General features: G+C 39.2%; 2 protein-coding genes across 2 annotated transcripts; both read right to left on the bottom strand.

Annotated features, from left to right (window-relative positions):
• Positions 1 to 1,518: 1,518 nt before the first annotated feature.
• On the bottom strand, positions 1,519 to 3,550 carry LOC120025480 (homeobox protein Hox-C9a-like). Its single transcript, XM_038970039.1, has 2 exons — positions 2,980 to 3,550; positions 1,519 to 1,816 (listed from the first exon to the last, which is right to left on the bottom strand). Exons 1-2 carry the CDS (start codon positions 3,548 to 3,550, stop codon positions 1,572 to 1,574), a joined length of 816 nt encoding a protein of 271 aa, XP_038825967.1. The 3' UTR covers positions 1,519 to 1,571.
• A 13,993-nt stretch (positions 3,551 to 17,543) lies between these two features.
• On the bottom strand, positions 17,544 to 21,570 carry LOC120025471 (homeobox protein Hox-C10-like). The gene is made up of 2 exons (XM_038970030.1): positions 20,832 to 21,570; positions 17,544 to 17,818 (listed from the first exon to the last, which is right to left on the bottom strand). Exons 1-2 carry the CDS (start codon positions 21,568 to 21,570, stop codon positions 17,544 to 17,546), a joined length of 1,014 nt encoding a protein of 337 aa, XP_038825958.1.
• Between the last annotated feature and the right edge of the window lie 355 nt (positions 21,571 to 21,925).

Genomic DNA, 21,925 nt, shown 5'->3' with positions numbered 1-21,925 from the left:
ATAGCACCATGACAAAGGGTGTGAGCAAATCTGTCGACGTTTGTTGTGGGTTATATGTCTCACATACCCACGACACATGACCATTATTACCAATCTAAACTGCAACATAGTGCGCCAACTCAGCCACAATAGCCTCGAATCAATGACCGACAGTTTGCATGACGCATTGCCCTATTGCAAAAATAATTCGTAATGTCATCAATGTGTAGGCCCTATGTTCAAGATTTGTGATGTGACAACAACACTCATATAGCCAACATTGTTATTAAAATGTTGTGGAGTCCATAGGCACAAGAAGGCTAAGAAAGAAAAAAAACAATAAAACAACTCACGTGGTCCAAGATCTAACAACCTTTGTTGTAAACTAGCCTACACCTTGTTTGAAATGAAGCACGGACTAAAGCCCTACATTGAGATAGGCCCATACAACGTGGTTGCATGGAATGCGTCACAATAATGAAGTTATACCTAAATAATAATGATAAGGAAGTTATACCTAAACCGTGTGGCAAGTTTTGTTAACTGATCACCAATTAGAAATATAGCCAGGTTTAGACAGATACGGACCTTTGTACTACAGAAAACATTTCAGTGCCAGAATGTCAACCTGAAAGCTATTCGTTGAAATGGTTGCAATAATCTGAAATGGTTATGAACGGGTAACACTTATAAAGGAAGCAACGTGATGCTTTCTGAGCAATGACTTTACACAGGGCCTCAAATGTCACCTCATGTTTCTTCCAGAACCATTCATATTGCGGGAAGTGGTCAGGAAACGTGCATTATGAAAGGAAATAGAAAAGGAAGAATAATGAGTTAAAAGTCACAGCTGCTTTCAATAAGAAGTGGCCCGTATGTAGCCTATTTGAATTGTTGAATTACTAATCTCGTAACAAGAATTTACTGCGTCTTGAACACTGCCATCTCCCAATGTAATTTTTGCATGTGTTAATATTTCTGATCAAGGTAAGAGTTTTTTAAACGTTTTAATAAGAATGACATAACAAATACAGAAAATTAGATTATTTGGGTTATATTTAAAGATGACCAAAATCTACAGTATACAGTATAAAGTCCAAGTGTCGAGAGAAAAAAATATTTAAAAACATACAGGCTACAACTAAATATATATTCACAGACGTAAACACAGACAAACGTTCCATGTACCTTGATGCATTTTCGTGTACAAAACACTAATTTACACTTGAATAAGATGCAACATGTACAAAAATACCCAGGTTTTGTTATACACGTGAACAGATGAAACACCATTCACGCATAGTTATCCAACTTCACCTTACAGGCTACCTTTCTTTACCAATATCCCATTCGTGGGTCTTGACATGAAACAGTAGGCCTAATAACTAATAAATAGTCTAAACAAGCTGCATACATTCATATTGAGACGTGGGCCTAAATTGCGTTGTGCTACTTTGCCAATAATAGGCATATGGCTTAATTATATCAGATAAAAAAGGAAAATAGTATCTATCAAGAGGAGAGACCATCGCCCACAGTCCATGAGGGGGATTTTTCTGAATGTTTACGAGTCAATGTGTCCATAGGGCACGTTACTGCTCATTGGTTTCTGTCTTCTCTTTATTCATTTTCTTCATCTTCATCCGCCGATTCTGGAACCAAATTTTGACCTGTCTCTCGGTCAAATTAAGAACCAGAGCGACCTCATATCGACGGTCCCTGGTAAGGTACATATTGAACAAAAACTCCTTTTCGAGTTCGAGAGTCTGATATTTTGTATATGGACACCGTTTCTTCCTTGTTGAACGAGCGTGTATCCAATTCGCCACCGGGTTGCCTGTAAAAATGATAGGACAGATAAAAAAAGTAAATAAATTGAACACTTCTGATGAACTTTTGGAATGTATAAACTACAAGTTACTTTAAAAGCATTATCATAAACACTTCAACACACAATAAACCAAACTGAGAGCCTCATACCTCTCTTGATTTTCTAAAACTACAATAACCCTGGTTCAATATAATCCATGTATATTGTCAAGTGTGTCAACAATGTTTTCTTTAATAATTATAAATAAGTATCTCTCTTATAGACATCCATATTTTAAGAGCGTCAACAGTGCTAGAAAAGTACCGAGTCGTAAAACTGTGAGTGCGCCCGTTGGTTTTATTGGCCCATAAATGATTTTAAAAGCCTTTAGCTTCAAGTCTCGGCAGGTCTGCAACAGAGACAGCTAGATGCATTTCACCCTGGCATTCCTGTTGTGGCCTCAAATATTATGTTCTGTGTTTGTTGCAGGGAGTTTGCTCGCTGTTGTCATGTTTTTCTAAGTACTGATATGAGGAACTTTCAATATCAATGGTTGTGGTCCTCGCTTAATAGGTTGCATCTCAGCGTTATGTTTTGTGACTTAGGCTACTCTGCTTCGGTTGTACCAGAACTATGAATATTCACGTGAGAAATAAGCCATTATTGACTAAATAATACGGGGCAATAAACCAGTATAGATTTACATTAAATGAAAAAAAAACGAGCTATTATAATCATACTGCAGATAAAATCTATGGGTTACAGTAATAATAATACATTCATAAATAATCCACTATAAGACAAATTATATGATTAATATGGCCACACCTCTTGTGTATATAAATGATTTTACGTACAAGTTTAGGCCATGTAAGACAGTGGAGTTTACTAGAGATTCTAATCTCGTCAATGAAAAGCTTGTTTCCAAAGTTCCCCATTTTATAGCCGTTTTATAGCTTCTTCCTACTTTACAACCTTAAGGGGATTGGCGTTTGTCCTGTCTAACACTGTCTAACAGCCCCCAGTTCCCCTTCCGTTCAAAGGGAAGGGAAAAGAGATTTCGTTTTATAGTAGGACAACAGACAAGGAGCGAAAACCCCATGGAAGACGAACACCCCCAACTCACCCACAAACAAACGACTAAAATAGCCGGTTGTAAAACAGCGTAAACTGCCATGGCTTCTACTTACTTGGGTCGAATTCTGGCTTGCCGTCTTTGTGCTTTCCGGAAGCCAAAACCTCCGACTCTGGAGAAGGGATGATCTGCGGTGTCTTGTCTCGGATGTCCACGGAAGTGTTGTAGAAATAATCCGGGTATCCGTGGCGGTTAAAGGCGATGGAGTCTCCAGCACCGGGCTGAGGAAAACCATCTGTTTTGAGTCCGTAGTGTCTGCCGTTCGCAGGGTAGCCTGGGAAGGATATTGTTCCAGATATGGGCTCTAGCCATGAGCGAACATACCTCGAGTCCGTTCCAATGTGAGGTTGGTGGGTGTATGGGTGGTATACCACTGAAGACTGGGGGTGAACTGGGCCCCAGGAGGAGGTAAAGACAGAAGGTTTCGGCGCAAAACTGCAGGAGGGATATTCGGAGCACTCTGGTGCTAGTGTCGTCGGTCGAGAACCGGTGGGGAGAAGCTCTGGGGCTGAGAACCGTGATGTCAGCACATCCTCGCTCTCATGGTTTATCAAAGAATCCACATAATAATTGTTTATGGGACCCGTGGTCGACATGATGATGCCTCTCGTCTCTTTAACATGCATCCGATTATTATATGGACTGTATGTGTACTTTAAAACAAATCTTACCCGTAGAACAATCAAGCCAGGTAATTATTGGGGTTCTTCGACTCTCATTGGCCACCGCTGAACACGTGATTATATTTACCCCAAAATTGTACAGTCGATTAATGCGCATGCCTCCTAGGACTGTGATGTACCTCAGACATTTTAATGCTATTTATGTATAGGATTTCTATTGTATGAGCAATCATTAAGACGGATTCACCACCTATCATTTTTTCGTTTTTCCTTGTCTTAAAAAAAATGGAGAACGGTAGGCTGGCTATATCCCCTCCTATTGGAGCGTGAGGTACATTGATCACAGAGCACGAGACCCTATTTCTCGACGTAATTTGTCTTTGTCGACCATAATCTGAATGATAACTTTGACATTTGAGGGATATTCTTAAAGTAAAACAATTTAGGAAAATTCCAATGCCTTTTTCCTTTAGAGTTGTTCCAATCTTAATGTACCGTGGACTTCAATGGTAATAACATTGCTGTAACATGCACAATAGCGAAAAGAGATTAAAGATCCAATAATAGAATAATATACCCCACATGTTTGATTCACATGAGGCTTTTATGTTGTAGAAACACATAAGACCAGTTAATGGAGTCTAAAACTTTGTGTCTGTGTAGATTCGGAACTCTTGCCCACCACTGCTGCCTAATTCGGATAGAGGCCGCTCGTGTTTTTATGTCCCTCAATAAATGTTTATGAGGACCATTTGATTGTTCATAAATGTGTCGTTAATAAAAAACGGATTAATTCATATTATCGCATAAACATAAATCCAACATAGACGAAGAACAAGAAGCAAATTAGAATTACAATATAAAAACTACAACATTCCACAACAATTTAATGCAGGAAAAAAAATCACATGCTCAACCTATGCATCAGAAAGGAGTTGGGAATCCCTGGTCTGAGGGACAAGTCAGAGTAGGCCTAGACATAGGCCTATCCATAAAATAAAATGTTGGTTGGATGGTGTGTCGATAACAGCAAATACCCGAGACCTACCACAACACAGTGTATTTTTGATCATGTAGGCTATTCAGTCCCTATTAATATTTTGACTGAGTGCCTTGTGGAGTAAGTACAGTTTAAATTGGTTTTAAGTGGTAATATTGCGGTAAATCTGGTGTGCAGTTAAGGGTGACACTGTTCTCCTCTCTTGGGTGTTGACTTTGCTATTTCGCGCCCACGAGTTTGTGTGCATGCTCCACTACACATGCACCTCCCAACCTCACACTTTAAGTTGTGGTCATCAGGGAAAATAAAGCATAAAAAGTCAATTGAATAACCTTACAAAAATAACAAACCTGCAATTGCCACCTGATCTCTTTAAGAAACTTTTGGTATGGGTAGCCTACATCTGGAAATCTATATACGTGTGTTAGTAACATTGGCTACTATTCATGACGATCCATTGGGGGAGATGATAGGCTATATTATAGGAAATTGGCCAGATAACTTCTCCTAAACCAAGGAGGCATGCATGACGTTCTAGGACACTCCGCAGTGCGGTGTCTGGGCGTCGGATGACCAGTCATTGTAATTCAGTCTGGGCTAGGCCTAATATTCATTTTGGCGCAACACGTCAGTCTGCGTTTCTCTCTTTTCACGGAAAATAGGATACCAAGGCTCAAATCACCTTCTATTCAGAAATGCAATTAACTACAAATGCAATAACACCTGTATTTTTACAATGCTGTCTTTTGATATCTCATGGAAAAGATGGCCAACTGGATTAAGCCATTTCGATAAATCAATGCAATAAGCCTAACAACTAGGCCTCCAGACTAGTTACGACTCTGTGACTGTTGTCAACAAAAGAAAAAACAAACATTGACGTCTTCTCCAACCTGAAACTGAATCAATCGCCTTTGTTAAATGATCAGCCTAAGATGTTAAAATATAATTTACTGGACACGATGTAGCATTGTGCCATGCTGATAATCAGAAAGCTATATTAAGTGGTATATCAAACACCAGATGTTGGAAAAAGTAGGTCTAGGCTTATGTTTATTTGGTGGACCTATCAATCACTCTCAAATATACACATTAGTATTTGGTAGGTTCCTATCCAGATTATACTTGTAGCCTACAGGGGCTCGAATACAGGTATATACTGTAGGTCATGGACTGAGGTGGTCATGACTTCATCTGCAAAAATTGATGAGTAGATGGAAATGGTTATAAAGAAAGGCGATAGGGTGTGTCTGTTGTATAGCCCAGATAATCGGTTGTCTTGCTATCTATTACTGGCATCTGCGAAACAAAGTTAACAATGATGATCAGCGGACGTCAAGTACACACAACAACTAACACAGACGAGAAATTACTGCGTAGCACAATTTTTTATGAAAAATATAATATCAATATTATTTTCAACGCAACTGTCAATAGCCAATCAAAATGCAACTTTGGAAAGACTAGGCCTATACAAAATATTATGTTATTATCGATAATTGCTCCCCTTTGATTATTTTAGGCCTAGGCCTAATATATGGATTAACTGTTAACCTACACTACCGTTCAAAGTTTGGGGTCACTTAGAAATGTCCTTGTTTTTGAAAGAAAAGCACATTTTTTTGTCCATTAAAATAACACCAAATTGATCAGAAATACAGTGTAGACATTGTTAATGTTGTAAATAACTATTGTAGGTGGAAACGGCAGATTTTTAATGGAATATCTATATAGGTGTACAGAGGCCCATTATCAGCAACCATCACTCCTGTGTTCCAATGGCACGTTGTGTTAGCTAATCCAAGTTTATCATTTTAAAAGGCTAATTGATCATTAGAAAACCCTTTTGCAATTATGTTAGCACAGCTGAAAACTGTTGTGCTCATTAAAGAAGCAATAAAGCTGTCATTCTTTAGACTATTTGAGTATCTGGAGCATCAGCATTTGTGGGTTCGATTACAGGCTAAAAATGTCCAGAAACAAAGAACTTTCTTCTGAAACTCGTCAATCTATTCTTGTTCTGAGAAATGAAGGCTATTCCATGCGAGAAATTGCCAAGAAACTGAAGATCTCGTACAACGCTGTGTACTACTCCCTTCACAGAACAGCGCAAACTGTCTCTAACCAGAATAGAAAGAGGAGTGGGAGGCCCCGGTGCACAACTGAGCAAGAGGGCAAGTATATTAGAGTGTCTAGTTTAAGAAACAGATGCCTCACAAGTCCTCAACTAGCAGCTTCATTAAATAGTACCCGCAAAACACCAGTCTCAACGCCAACAGTGAAGAGGCGACTCCGGGATGCTGGCCTTCTAGACAAATGCTGATGCTCCAGATACTCAACTAGTCTAAAGAAGGCCCATTTTAATGCTTCTTTAATCAGGACAACAGTTTTCTGCTGTGCTAACATAATTGCAAAAGGGTCTTCTAATGATCAATTAGCCTTTTAAAATGAAATGATAAACTTGGATTAGCTAACACAGCATGCCATTGGAACAGAGGAGTGATGGTTGCTGATAATGGGCCTCTGTAAGCCTATGTAGATATTCCATTAAAAATCAGCCGTTTCCAGCTACAATAGTCATTTACAACATTAACAATGTCTACACTGTATTTCTGACCAATTTGATGTTATTTTAATGGACAAAAAATGTGTTTTTCTTTCAAAAACAAGGACATTTCTAAGTGGCCCCAAACTTTTGAACGGTAGTGTACAGTCGTGGCCAAAAGTTTTGAGAATGACACAAATATTAATTTTCACAAAGTCTGCTGCCTCAGTTTGTATGATGGCAATTTGCATATACTCCAGAATGTTATGAAGAGTGATCAGATGAATTGCAATTAATTGCAAAGTCCCTATTTGCCATGCAAATTAACTGAATCCCCCAAAAAACATTTCCACTGCATTTCAGCCCTGCCACAAAAGGACCAGCAGACATCATGTCAGTGATTCTCTCGTTAACACAGGTGTGAGTGTTGACGAGGACAAGGCTGGAGATCACTCTGTCATGCTGATTGAGTTTGAATAACAGACTGGAAGCTTCAAAAGGAGGGTGGTGCTTGGAATCATTGTTCTTTCTCTGTCAACCATGGTTACCTGCCAGGAAACACGTGCCGTCATCATTGCTTTGCACAAAAAGGGCTTCACAGCAAGGATATTGCTGCCAGTAAGACTGCACCTAAATCAACCATTTATCAGATCATCAAGAACTTCAAGGAGAGCGGTTCAATTGTTGTGAAGAAGGCTTCAGGGCGCCCAAGAAAGTCCAGCAAGCGCCAGGACCGTCTCCTAAAGTTGATTCAGCTGCGGGATCAAGGCACCACCAGTACAGAGCTTGCTCAGGAATGGCAGCAGGCAGGTGTGAGTGCATCTGCACGCATAGTGAGGCGAAGACTTTTGGAGGATGGCCTGGTATCAAGAACTGCAGCAAAGAAGCCACTTCTCTCCAGGAAAAACATCAGGGACAGACTGATATTCTGCAAAATGTACAGGGATTGGCCTGCTGAGGACTGTGGTAAAGTCATTTTCTGTGATGAATCCCCTTTCCGATTATTTGGGGCATCCGGAAAAAAGCTTGTCTGGAGAAGACAAGGTGAGCGCTAACATCAGTCCTATGTCATGCCAACAGTAAAGCATCCTGAGACCATTCATGTGTGGGGTTGCTTCTCAGCCAAGGGAGTGGGCTCACTCACAATTTTGCCTAAGAACACAGCTGTGAATAAGGAATGGTACCAACACATCCTCCGAGAGCAACTTCTCCCAACCATCCAGGAACAGTTTGGTGACGAACAATGCCTTTTCCAGCATGATGGAGCACCTTGCCATAAGGAAAAAGTGATAACTAAGTGGCTCGGGAAACAAAACATCGATATTTTGGGTCCATGGCCAGGAAACTCCCCAGACCTTAATTCCATTGAGAACTTGAGGTCAATCCTCAAGAGGTGGGTGGACAAACAAAACCCCACAAATTCTGACAAACTCCAAGCATTGATTATGCAAGAATTGGCTGCCATCAGTCAGGATGTGGCCCAGAAGTTAATTGACAGCATGCCAGGGCAGATTGCAGAGGTCTTGAAAAAGAAGGGTCAACACTGCAAATATTGACTCTTTGCATCAACTTCATGTAATTGTCAATAAATACCTTTGACATTCATGAAATGCTTGTAATTATACTTCAGTATTCCATAGTAACATCTGACAAAAATATCTAAAGACACTGAAGCAGCAAACTTTGTGGAAATTAATATGTGTGTCATTCTCAAAACTTTTGGCCACGACTGTATATATAAACAAGAATGTATCTCAAAGCCAAACGTTTACCATGAGCATTGCTTTTGGTTTTGGCCACTATTCGTGTGCATAAATGCTGTATGTTATGTGTAAAAGTAGATGGAAATAATCCCTTTGCATTTCCTATAAGCCTAAACTTTGCCTATATCTCAATTTAAATTATTATGATCTTCATTGTCTTATGATCTTGGTGGTCGGGATATTGCAGAGATTCTGTAAACGTATGTCTCAAAATATGAATAGGTGGTAGGCAAATAGCCTGCATATCATGCAAAGTATCCATATGTTCCTCTGTATCAGCAAAATGCAATAAAATAGTGAAAAATATCTCCAAGACTGCTCTTTGATTGTGACCTGTAGGCATGTGGTCTAGTTACACATAGATGCTGTACATTACAGCTTCATGGACAAATGAGCCCCCTCTCAAATAATATATTACAAGGAGCCAACCACTATAGACCTATACAACTATTAATACTAGTACTGCGACTATAGTAGTACCATACAGGTACTAGTAATAATAGGCTAATACTAGCCTACTAGTAATAAACAAAATATTTATTTGAAAAAGCAATACCTTGTATTCCTGTGAATGGACATTCATTTTCAATTGATATTTTTTGTAATTTAGCATCTGCTCTTCGGCATTCATCTTAAGATAGCAAGGTGAGACAACATATCACAATCGTAGCAAGTACATTTTCCCTCAACAAAGTACTTATCAGCAAAGTTAGTGCTAGTAGGAAAAGAGAAGTGCATTTTTCTTCAGCGTAGGAGACAGGTTAAAGAATACATTTTAAGCCTTAAGACAATTGAGCCATGGATTGTGTATGTGTGCCATTCAGAGGGTGAATGGGCAAGACAAAAGATGAAGTGCCTTTGAACAAGGTATGGTAGTAGGTGTCATTGGCATAGGGATTTTTTTAACATATTCTTTAAAGAGGTAGATTTTCATAAGTTATATACGCTGAGTGTACAAAGCATTAGAAACACCTTCCTAATATTGTGTTGCACCCTCTTTTGCCCTCAGAACAGCCTCAATTCATTGGGGCATGGACTCTACAAGCTGGCAAAAGTGTTTCACAGGGATGCTGGTCCATGTGGACTCCAATGCTTCCTACAGTTGTGTCAAGTAGGCTGGATGTCCTTTGGGTGGTGGACCATTCTTGATACACACAGGAAACTGTTGAGCGTGAAAAACTCAGCAGCGTTGCAGTTCTTGACACAAACAGGTGTGCCTGGCGCCTACTACCATACCCCATTCAAAAGCACTTGAATCTTTTGTCTTGCCCATTCACCCTCTGAATTGCACTCATGCACAATCCATGTCTCAATTATCTCAAGGCTTAAAAATCCTTCTTTAACCTGTCTCCTCCCCTTCATCTACACTGATTGAAGTAGATTTAAATAGTGACATCAATAAGGGATCATAGCTTTCACCTGGATTCACCTGATCAGGCTATGTCATGGAAAGAACAGGTGTTCTTAATGTTTTGTAAACTCAGTGTATATTCTATAGTTTAATTTGTAAATACAACAGAGTATCACTCAGATAGTGTGCTTTCTTCTGGAAGGTTGATAAAAAACTTTCTAAAATGTTTTTTGTTGTTGTTGTAATAAACTATATAAGGATATATGGTGCATTCTCTGCATTTTAGTACCAACTATAGCAAAGAACTTCCGTAGAAATCAAATATTCTTTCTTATGAGGAATCAGTGTGATTATCATCTCAGTGGTAAGTATACAGTAGCTTACATGAATGATAATGCAACATTTATAATTATAATTATATGTTCTATAAGTCGGTTAATCAGCCATATGGAATATTTTAGAATGCAAATGTTGTTTTGTAGGATATATAATCCCAGATGTTTGTATGTAGGCCTATCCCATATTTATGCCTGCCGCGCTAGTGCATTTGGGGAAATTTAAATACCGGGTTCTAGTTAGCGCTTTATTGAGTTGTGACGGTGTAGGACTAGTATTGCACTCTTATTAATACGTAATTCATATTCTATTAATTTACAGATCTACATCCATGTCAGCCTTTCTTCCTTTTTTGTGACCTTAAACTGAACAAATAAACAGTGAATGTTGAGCATTTGTGTCCAGTGTGATTTCTTGAAATTAACCAGGATAGGTGTTGACTCCATTTCAATGAACTCAGCATTATAAGAGATATAAGGACGCATTTAGACAGGCAACCAAATTCTGATATTATATGCACTTTGACCAATCACATCCAATCTTTTCACATCAGATTTTTTCCAGAGCTGATCTGATTGGTCAAAAGATCCATTAGTGAGAGAAAAAAGATCTGAATTGGTGTCTTTGTCTAAAGGTAGACTTAGATCCTCTTAAAAAGATTCAGGGATGGATCTTTTCCATTTCAAGTTCCTTAAATAAAATATCTGGATCTGAAATCAAATTGACACAAACAGCCTTTATATAATATTGGGAAGATGCAATCGAACCAACACACACACACACAGTATTTTTGTGTGTGTGTTATTTCTTACGTTTCTTGCATTATTACCTACAGCCGAATATACTTAAAATACATAGGATGCTGTACTTTGGTTCATCACCCATTTCAGTGCATTTGAGCACCATGCGGTTGCTAAGAAAACGACATGGCCACACCGCATGCAACATTGGTCAACTCCACAGTCTAGTGCAAGGCATGTACACATGTACACATGGGGCCTTGACTTCTATCACCGCTACAGCTATATTGGCTATATTATTCAGTCACATGGGAGTGTTAAAACACTCAACAACGTGCTAAGAGGAATTACAACTGGAATCATATGAATGTGCACGTAGATACGAATATTGAGTGACGGATAATCAATGCGAATCAGGCAATCTACGGTCACCATTTGCCTAGTAGGCCTAGTTTAAGGTGAAATCACTGCCTATTTGATATGGATCCAAGTGTTTAAGAATTCATTACATGTACCACATTACCAAATGTATGTGGACACCTGCTAGTCGAACATCTAATTTTTTTAAATTAATGTCATTAGCATGCCTCCACTCTTCTGGGAAGGAAATTTTTTTCAAAATGGAACTGTATTTTAAGGTGTGAGGTCATTTAATTTCAACAAATCTGTAATTATAGGATACCCTGACTGTTTACTGACTAATGCCCATAATGTAGCCTATTTTGTTATTAAATCATCCATTTGAGTACATTAACAACGTTATTGAAAACATTAAACAACATACCCATTTAGTCATTAGTAGGCATTAGAAAGGTAGCATATTAGCAAAGATGGTGGGACTATCGTTCATTAAAACCTGATGTTTTCTTTCTTTGACCTTCAGCCCACAAAACTTTCATCATTGTTTAAGAGGATTGAAAGAATTCTGTTTATGTTAATAACATCGTCAGTACTTTTGTTATGTCCAATAATAAAAAAAAGATCCTTGATTAATGATAACATTAAGAACAAGAATATAAAACTGTGACAGCTCAGTGCGTGCAAGCAGGTGGTATTAGAATTCATCTTGAAGGTAACGTGCATGTGAGTCTGTGTGTCTGTCTCTCTCGCTCTCGCTCTCTCTCTCTACGTGTGTGTGTGTGTGTGTGTGTGTGTGTGTGTGTGTGTGTGTGTGTGTGTGTGTGTGTGTGTGTGTGTGTGTGTGTGTGTGTGTGTGTGTGTGTGTGTGTGTGTGTGTGTGTGTGTGTGTGTGTGTGTGTAAGAGAAGAAGTGAAAATAAGAAAAAGGTATTACCACATTAATTACGTTAAGCCTACATTGTAGTCATTTAGCAGACGCAGTTAATGCATTCCTCTTAAGATAGGGGCGGTAGATAGTCTAGTAGTTAGAGCGATGGGCCAGTAACCGAAAGGTTGCTGGATCGAATCCCAGAGCTGACAAGGTAAAAATCTGTCGTTCTGCCCTTTAACAAGGCAGTTAACCCACTGTTCCCCGGTAGGCCGTCATTGTAAATAAGAATTTGTTCTTAACTGACTTGCCTAGTTAAATAAAGGTAAAATAAATAAACAAATAGCTAGGTGAGACAACCACATCCTAGTTCAACACAGTCACATTCGCTCAAGCGTTCATAAATCCTGAACAGCCACACGTTATTTCTTGAACAGCAATGCTCCCGGGAATAATCCTATAAACTAATATGAACCCAGAACCCAGAAATATTTTTCAGTTGTTGTTTTTTAAATCAACGGAATACATTCTGGAATTATATGCCAATTTAATGTTGCTGGCGATAGAGTGTATGTGTGTATGTATTGATATTTTGTATAAATGCATAACATACATTTAGGCCTATACCTCTGCCGTGGAATACAAAATTAGAGCCGTCGGGATTGGAAGAATGCTGTTTATTACAAACGTTCATTTGGTGGAGTTGGAGTAACATTGCGAACTCGTAAACGCATTTAAAGCCACCACTTAAAGGCCTTACTGAAAGGAAACGTTTGAATAAAAGCTATCATATAGTAAAGACATTCATATTAGGGCAGCAATTCGGCGTTAAAGCATTGCCTAGGCCTACTTTCTCTTACAAGGGTTACTTTTGAGGACTATATATAAATGGCAGAAATTGATCTGGTCACGGAGACGGTCACCGCACGGCGGATTAATAAAGGGCCTAATAATAGTCCAATAAGTCCTATTGAGTCCTCGCGTTGGTATTGCATCCCTGCAGGCAGACACCAAGCCCGATCACGCTGTCAATGAAACACGTTCCGTCTGTATAGGCCTATGTGTGATTGTGGTCCGTGCGTAAAAGTGAACGCAAGCATCTGGCAAACAACAATATCAGCCAATATATATACATATACCTATTTTATACAGGGAGTCACATTAAGACCCATGTCTGTTTTACAAGTGAGCCATGACATACACAACATACTTAATATACTAAATACTAAATATACAGATCAGGGAAGAGCCAATCGATATATGTGCTCACGGGGCCAACATTTGCTCTGGCCGATGTTTGTGGTAAATGTCAATGTATGTCGTTCATGGATAATTTCAATTACATTTTGTCAAATCTTCGTGGTGATTAAGACAAAAGAGCTAGTAGCCTAATAGGTCAACACCTTCATTCTGCATTATGAAACCTGATATCATGCAGATGGTGAATATTTACTGTTACCGGCGTCAGGCAGGGTGTAGTTCTTTCAACCCATTAAACTAGTAATATCCAAAATACTATATCAGACCTGGGTTCAAATACGATTTAAAATAGCTCAATTACTTTCACATACATTCGAAGTAAATATTAAGATGTTATTTTATTTGAAAAGACAAGTACAATATTTTAATGTAGGCCAATTTGGAAATACACTTGGAAAGTATTTGAAAATACTCAAATACTCTGACTCAAATACACTCTCATGCATTTAACGCGGGTATTTGAAAATAGTATTTGAAAATACTGTCAAATACAATTTGGTAGACTATTTGTTTTTTACAAATAATAGTGAAGAACAATTATTTGTTTTGGCCTCTGTAGGACCATTTTAAAATAGGCCTACAATAGGCGATAATATACAAACACACATAGGCCTATATTTGTTTCAATATAACATAGGCCAATTGTAATTGTTAGTGAATTATAGGCATCGCCTATTGGATAAGTGATGAATGTCTCATTTTACGAAATAATGATTTATTTGTTTGCTTCCCGTCACTCAATTTAGTGTCATAACAAACGGAGATCAGTCACTTTAGGTAGCAAAAACGTTGAGAGAAATTCATAACGGCAAATTTAAGAAAGCAAAAAGGCCCAGATCTAGTCTACTAAATCGGTTCAAGTAGACACAAGAGCGTGCTGCACATTTGAGCGTGTGGCACATGTCTGTTCCGTGACCATTCGATAAACATAAGACCGTCGGGATGTAATGTTCATTTAATGTTTCAAAATGGTTTATGTAGCAAAACCATGTTTAGGCCTAATTACAATTTTGCGTAGGCTACTTTAGCTGAGATGAAGTGCAAAAGAGAAAGCAAGCCCACCTAAATGACGAATTCAGTTAATATAAAACAAGCCCTAATAATCTTGAGGGTCATTTTAATAGACATGTACTTTTATTATTATTTAATTCATGATCATACAAATGATGTGATAAGGACACTAATATCATATGATAAAATATGATAGATAAAGACACTATCATGATCAAGTCTAACTGTTCCAACAAAAGCAAAGCTAAATTAGTCTAGAGATGAGACTTGGATTTTGACTACTTGGCAGATGTTCCATATAGGCACCTGGAGACGGTCTTGGAATGCTGATTACCATCCTTAAAACACCTCCGGTCAATAATCCAGTCTGCAAGGCTAGACCTCAAAAGTCTGCGCCACAACACAAAGCTGAAAGGATTTTACCCCGTGATGTTTACAACCCCAATTCTCCCACTGCAGCCAAAAGACCTTTAGTGTCCACCACATAAAGCCAAAGAGCGAAGAAAAAAGGTCTCGTCGTGGATATTGGTGGCTCGGTTCATTTACAATGCCATTTGCGGCGACTCCAGAGCAGAGAGTATAATCTGTCGGAAATGGACGCCCTTGATGAAGGCGAACTGACGTAATCAAGGCAGTTTTTTGTTGCCGAGCCAGGAAGTCAATCCCAACAACATGAAACTACCTAAACCACGGATCAGCTAAGCGTGAAAGGGCAATCCACTGAGAATTAGACGCAATATCAAACGTCTCGCATACTGTGAAATGCTTTTCTTTTGACCGATGGGAAAGAAAATCAATAGAAAAAATACGAATAACGACGTGATGTATTTCTAGACAAGGACGAACGATCCTAGGCTATTAGTCTACGTTTCCATGTTCATCAATTAAAGCTACCTGTTAAACTTCAACAACAGGATACTGGACCCAATAATCATTTGATATGATTCATGCAGGTGTCTTGTTTTGCATCTAAATCCAGTTTGAAAAGGGCAAGGTAATACAATCTATGATGTCCACGATCTGAGTAGACATCCACCAAGGAGCGAACATATTTTGGAAGATATTTTGTAACACAAAATGTTTAATAGTCAAATAGATAGAATACTCCATGAACACATGCAGGGGCACAATCGTCTGTTCATTATATGAAAAAACATCGTTGCCCATCCAAGGTAGAGGTACATTCAACAAAATTATCACAGCACACATCATAATCCAAAATCCACTTGCAAACATACAAACCCCCCATAAACATCGCAGGACGGATTTCGAATGTCTGCAGGAGGCAAAAAAAATACAGCAACAGAAAAACACGAAATACCATCGGTGTAAAGAAATCGTATGTGCTGCCAGTTGCAAATGTGCCAAATGAGCAGAGCCAGACGTGATCGAGTCCAAAGCAAAGAACAGAAATGCCAGCGGCTATAGTCCTACCTTCAACCCTGGCTGCATGCGGGGATCCGTTTCCATGCTCCTGCAGCCATGTCTCGTTGCGGACTTTGTTCCATTATATACATTCCCTTAATCACCCGGTCTCTTTATCCTCCATCACCCGTTGGAGAATGTCGCATTTCCCTCATCCGGTGAAAGCAGTGGCGTGTGCCCGTGCAAACCAGCCCCATCGTAGTGCGGCTATGTGGGTATAGAGTTCCTCCTCCTCACCTTTAAACGCATCTTTACTGCCGCGGCGCACATTATATTTGCAGATCATTAAACCCACCTCTGGCGCTGTACTCCGACCATCCTGACATTACTATTTTATGACCTTGACTTATTGGTCACCTGGCTAATATTTAAATCACCGCTATATGGTCGGTCTTTCCACTCTTTTCTCGCCCCTCTCTTTCTCAAAGCAAGCCATAAAGGACACGAAGGGGAAGGACAACCAGGGTAAATGATGCTCCAAACCCATTTATTTGATATCTTTACAAATGTCCAGCAACATAATGCTTGGGATAATGCTTTAGAAGTTAATGCACTTTGATGCTGTAATGCACAGGACATCAAGTTCACAGAAATGACAAAATAGTCAAACACAAAACAATAAGAACAGAAACGATGAAAAGGAAGAGACCAAGTAATGACACGTTTTCATTCAAAGTGAATGGACACCATTTCAGACACAGGACTGTCACTTTAAGACACATTTCACAAACAATTAAAGACTTCCTCTCGTGATTTTTGTAACATTTACTGTTGAAAAGCGATATCCCAAGTATAAATACAGTAAAGTACAACCCAGGTAAAAAAAAAATCAGTTTTGAGCAAAATAATGTTTTCTAGACACAATCGCAAACTTCAAGAAGTAGGGCATTCAAGGAGTTGGTCTGAGGGAAATTCGTGATGTCATCGGCCTCCCCCTGCTTGAGGAACAATAGAGGAGCAATAGAGAAGAAAAGAGGAAAGGCCCACCCCCCCACCACTTTTGCTATGTATTTCATGACATACCTGAACCACCTATTGAGATGTGCCTTTTGTTAACCACATCAGGTGTTAAATGAGGTGAAAAGGAGTCTGGAGTGCCACTTTAATATCCAGGCTTTTAAACAATGTGCATCTGTAGAGCATCATAGCATTTCACTGTCAAATCATGAAACTTACATTTTTCATAAAACCATGCATGGACTCGAAAAAAACGTGAAGATGTTTGAAAGGCGTACAATTTCTATCCTGCTCTAGATGTTTTCTCCTGTACGTGTGCAGGCCTAGCCTGTATGTGTAGCTTAAGCGTAACATTATTTCTCTCCAAATAAGGTGTAAGGTTTAAGTATAGTCATAAGCAGAGGTTAGCTCTCTCACTCGACTCTCTCTGTTGAATTTCTTGAGCTTCATACGTCGGTTTTGGAACCATATTTTGACCTGTCTGTCAGATAAGTCAATACTCTTGCTGATCTCCAAGCGGCGCTCTCGCGTCAGATACATGTTGAACAAGAACTCCTTCTCCAGTTCCAGTATTTGATGTTTGGTGTAAGGACAACGCTTTTTCCGTCTACTTTTCGCTGTGAGCCAGTTTCCAAAGACATTCTCCAATCTGTCCCCTGTAAAAAGGAATGAGTTAAATTAACGTAATTCTCAGTGTATAGCCATAGGCTTATTTGTGATAGAAAACAATAATGCACTGAATTAATCAGGTTACCAAGAAGGCCACGTCTTGACGACAAACGATAGCTTTTGTATTCTGCCTGCCATTGTATATCATTGCATGTTTTTAATCTATTCGACCATTATATTTGCAACTTCATTTTTTAGCTGAAAGAAGCAGGCCCACTAATCTGATATGCAAGAAAAACGTTCTAATTTCTACTCCAATGGTTTTCTTTTAAGGTTATATACAACTTGTCGTTGACTTCGATGTCTTTATGCACGGACGATATCATTTGGCTACTCTAGTTTTTAGTGAGATGATAAATGACCGCTTCTTAGAGGTAGACCTACTAATAATGTTGCATCATTTGCGAATCTGGAGTAGTCTACGCTCACTCAAGGCCATTTGAAATAATTAAGTACAAAGACAGGGCCTATAGAAAAACATTTGTCTAGATATCATCAGGCAAATAAAGGAAATCAATGGATAATTCATCTGGGCAATTTGGGTCCTTTTGGCGATAAGAATTACATTATGTTCTTCAATCCCTTCATAAATAGCCTAAAAGAGAGAAATAAAATGTAGCCTATATTAGTTAATGCCACAATACAGCTCTTGGTAAGTGGGATGGATATGACGGACTAGTCTAGTCTACCGACAAAGGAGTCCGGAGGGGTTTCAAATCTAAATGTTATTGACTTCCGTCTTGATTACATGGCTCAACGGGCACGAAAAATACAACTATTCACACAATCTGGAAATCATATAGGCCTAGTAATTGAACTGCGCAAAGCTATAGCCCTATAACCTACACATTCAGACTATTCCAGACCAGTGTTTTTATGTAGACTAGTCATCGATTCATTTTTCAGTGAATCACTGATCAATTATTATTGAAACATTTGGGATAAAAGTGTAATATTTTAATATTGTAACGAATCTGACGTTCATTTTCAGATTTAAGGAAGAGAGAAATTAGGGACTGAAGCAACTTCTTCTATTTCGACCTAAATCACATGTTGTTTTCAACAACACGTACATAGAGGCCCCATATCTGCCTGATTTGAACATGAGTTACTAGATAAAGTACCATTGTGTAAGCGCTGGCGTGAATTTCGGATGCACGCGGTGTGGCAACATATGCTCAATAACAGGCCTAAGTAGAATAAATAATAATTATTATAATAATATGCCTAATAATAATAATCCAATCACCATTACCCTAAAGTTTACATCGCTTACAAAATAAATGAAATGTAATGAACTTGAGGAAGCCTATGTACTTTATACTTTTTGTTTTACACGTACAAAAATAGCTTATCGAGAATTTAGCTCCAAAATGTCGTTTCAAAGGTGGACAAGCTGAAAAACAGCAGCAATCATATAGCAGCCATTTCGTTGCCCTTCACCTTCCAAGAAACGTTCCTACGCAAATGCCTTGTGATGTGTTTTTTGTCAGTTTGTCTGTTGGCCTATGTCTTCTCGGGACGGTTTCTCGGGCACAGTTTTAACATCGTTTTGGACTAAGCACTTCAATGGTGAATCTCCATTGAACACGATTTTTTTTTGTCTAGGAATAATCTTAATCTGTTTCTGGGAAAGCGGGCCCTCCTGTTTTAAATCCAATTAGATATAAACCAGGCTATGTTAGACGCACATAAAGTGAATCGTGTTTTGTTTTGAAATCTTCATTGCTGCAATTAGTGCGTGCGTATTCCTTTGGATAGGCCCAATTTACTAGTAGCCTAGAATGCTTCTTTATTATAAAATATCCAAGAGAGGTACAGCGACTAATAAGAATGAATGAGCGTCATCTCAACTGCAAAATATATTTGCGTCCGTGCAGTTTAATTGATCAAAACCAAAAACGTAGAGTATCACGTAACATTGCAAAGGTTTACCAATGCAAACTTGCAATTAGTTCAATGCTAAACAGATAATGTCGGTCGTAGCAAATTGGCAATGGACTGGCAGCTGTGACTATAAAATAAAGTTACTTAAATAAACAATGTCAAGAGTACACGCAGCCTCGCCTTTAGCGTTCACCCTTGAAGTCTATTAAAATAAACAGCGAAAAGTAGTCTAAGGGCAGGCATGCGCGTTAACTGTTATTGTGTTGCTGTATTTACAAATAAAATGTTTAGGAAAGAGATTAGGAACTAGGAGATCCTAATTATAAAGATATTGTTGGGAGGGAAGTGTAGCCTATGCTTACTCAAGTGTGCTTACACTCTTAGAAAAAAAGGTTCTCGATAGAACCGAAAGGGGTTCTAATACTTGCATCATATATGGAAATAGGTTCGATATAGAACCCTATATAAAACCCAAGGGTTCTATATGGAAACAATTTTGGAAGAAGAACCCCTGGGATTCTGATCAAAGAACCCTACAAAAGGGTCCATGTAGAACCTTTTTTGTTCTATTCTGAATTTTTTTTCTCCCAAGAGTGTAACATAAAACATTGCCTATCCAATCAAATCAAGTTTGCAAGTGCTGAAAATTGTAGCCTACTTCAAACTGTACCAATAATGAAAAATAACATATAAGCCTATGCCAAGGCTCAGCGTTGCATAATCGTTTGAAGTATTAGTAGACTTTATTTCTAGCTCAAATCAAAAGTTTAAACATCGAAATAACATCAAAAAACACAAAAAACAGCTCCTCTTCTCATATGATATTGGCTTGTCCAACTGTGTGCTTCCTCTGAGTGTGATAATAAGCTTGCTTATGTCTTATAAACTGTGTGTGTGTGTCTGTGTGTGCTCGCACTGATAATATGCTTGTTGATGTGTTATAACCCATGCGTGTGCGTGCTCGCTCTCTCAATATGCTTGTTTACGTGTTATAGACCCTGTGTGTGTGTGTGTGTGTGTGTGTGTGTGTGTGTGTGTGTGTGTGTGTGTGTGTGTGTGTGTGTGTGTGTGTGTGTGTGTGTGTGTGTGTGTGTGTGTGTGTGTGTGTGTTACCTTTAACCTCACTGTCTGAGTTGTCTGTGCTACCGTCCGTTTTAAGGACGTTCTCTTTCTCAGGCAGTTGTTTCGTGGGACTGTGATTCTCCTCGAGTTTACTGTCTGCCACTGCCAGATGCGCCTCCTGATTGGTTTCGCAGGTGTCGTTAAATAGTTCTGGATTATCTGTCTCAATTCCGGACACAGAGAAGATACTTTCTGATCCGAATCCATGCGCCTTCTCTTTCCTTAGGTACCGTTGATTAGCTGTCGAGGATTCCGGACAAGAATGTTCGTGCGTTTGACTGGGATGGCGTCTCTCAGCCATCCGCGTGTAGGAACAAGTTCCAACAACTGTATCCGTGCGTCCGTTTGGATCTCCGCTATATGGGCAGAACATTGAGTCCTCCTTCACACTGTCCGATGGGAAAGAATATGGAAACAGGGGTCGGATAACAGGCTGTGCTACCTGGGATGCATTTTTATACTCAGGCCCAAAAGCATTTAGTTGCGAAAGGTAATGATGTTGATGGTAGGCGCTGAGAGCCGTGTTTGTCGGAGATTGTGCTCCCGCTTTGGAGAGAGGCGAAGAAGCGATTCCATAATTTCTCGCTGTCGAACACTCATACTCGGTCGCAACTCTTTGAGCGTACATTCCGGAACTGCCGAAATAGCCCTCATCTCTGGACACAGAGGATCCTCCTACCAACTGTTCCACATGGAAGTTAGAAGCTGGGATTCTATTTGGACATTCCATTTTATTGTTATCTTTCTTATTTTGATACCACTCTTCAGTGCCCCACTAAAGGATTATAGAGGGGTAGGAAGCTGACATATTTGAGTTGGGGGCATGGAGCATAAAAAAATATCAGCAACACAATTATGATTGTACGAGGCATGCCACGTGAATTTCAGACCAATGGGGGTTTGAAAGTGGCCTTGACGCACCAGACTGCCATGACGACACCGGGGTCAAGTTGTCGAATTTTCAGCTCTAGGACAGAGTAAGGGCGCCATCTAGTAGGACAGATAGGGTACAGACACAAGTTCTAGAACACAAAGTCACTATAATTAAAATAGTGTTCTATTTAATTATGTGTTCTAGAAAAAAA

This window comes from Salvelinus namaycush, chromosome 2, assembly GCF_016432855.1.
Source record: "Salvelinus namaycush isolate Seneca chromosome 2, SaNama_1.0, whole genome shotgun sequence".
Lineage (NCBI taxonomy): Eukaryota > Metazoa > Chordata > Actinopteri > Salmoniformes > Salmonidae > Salvelinus > Salvelinus namaycush.
Note: the sequence above shows the minus strand (reverse complement) of the source record. Positions and strands in the feature narration are given on the sequence as shown.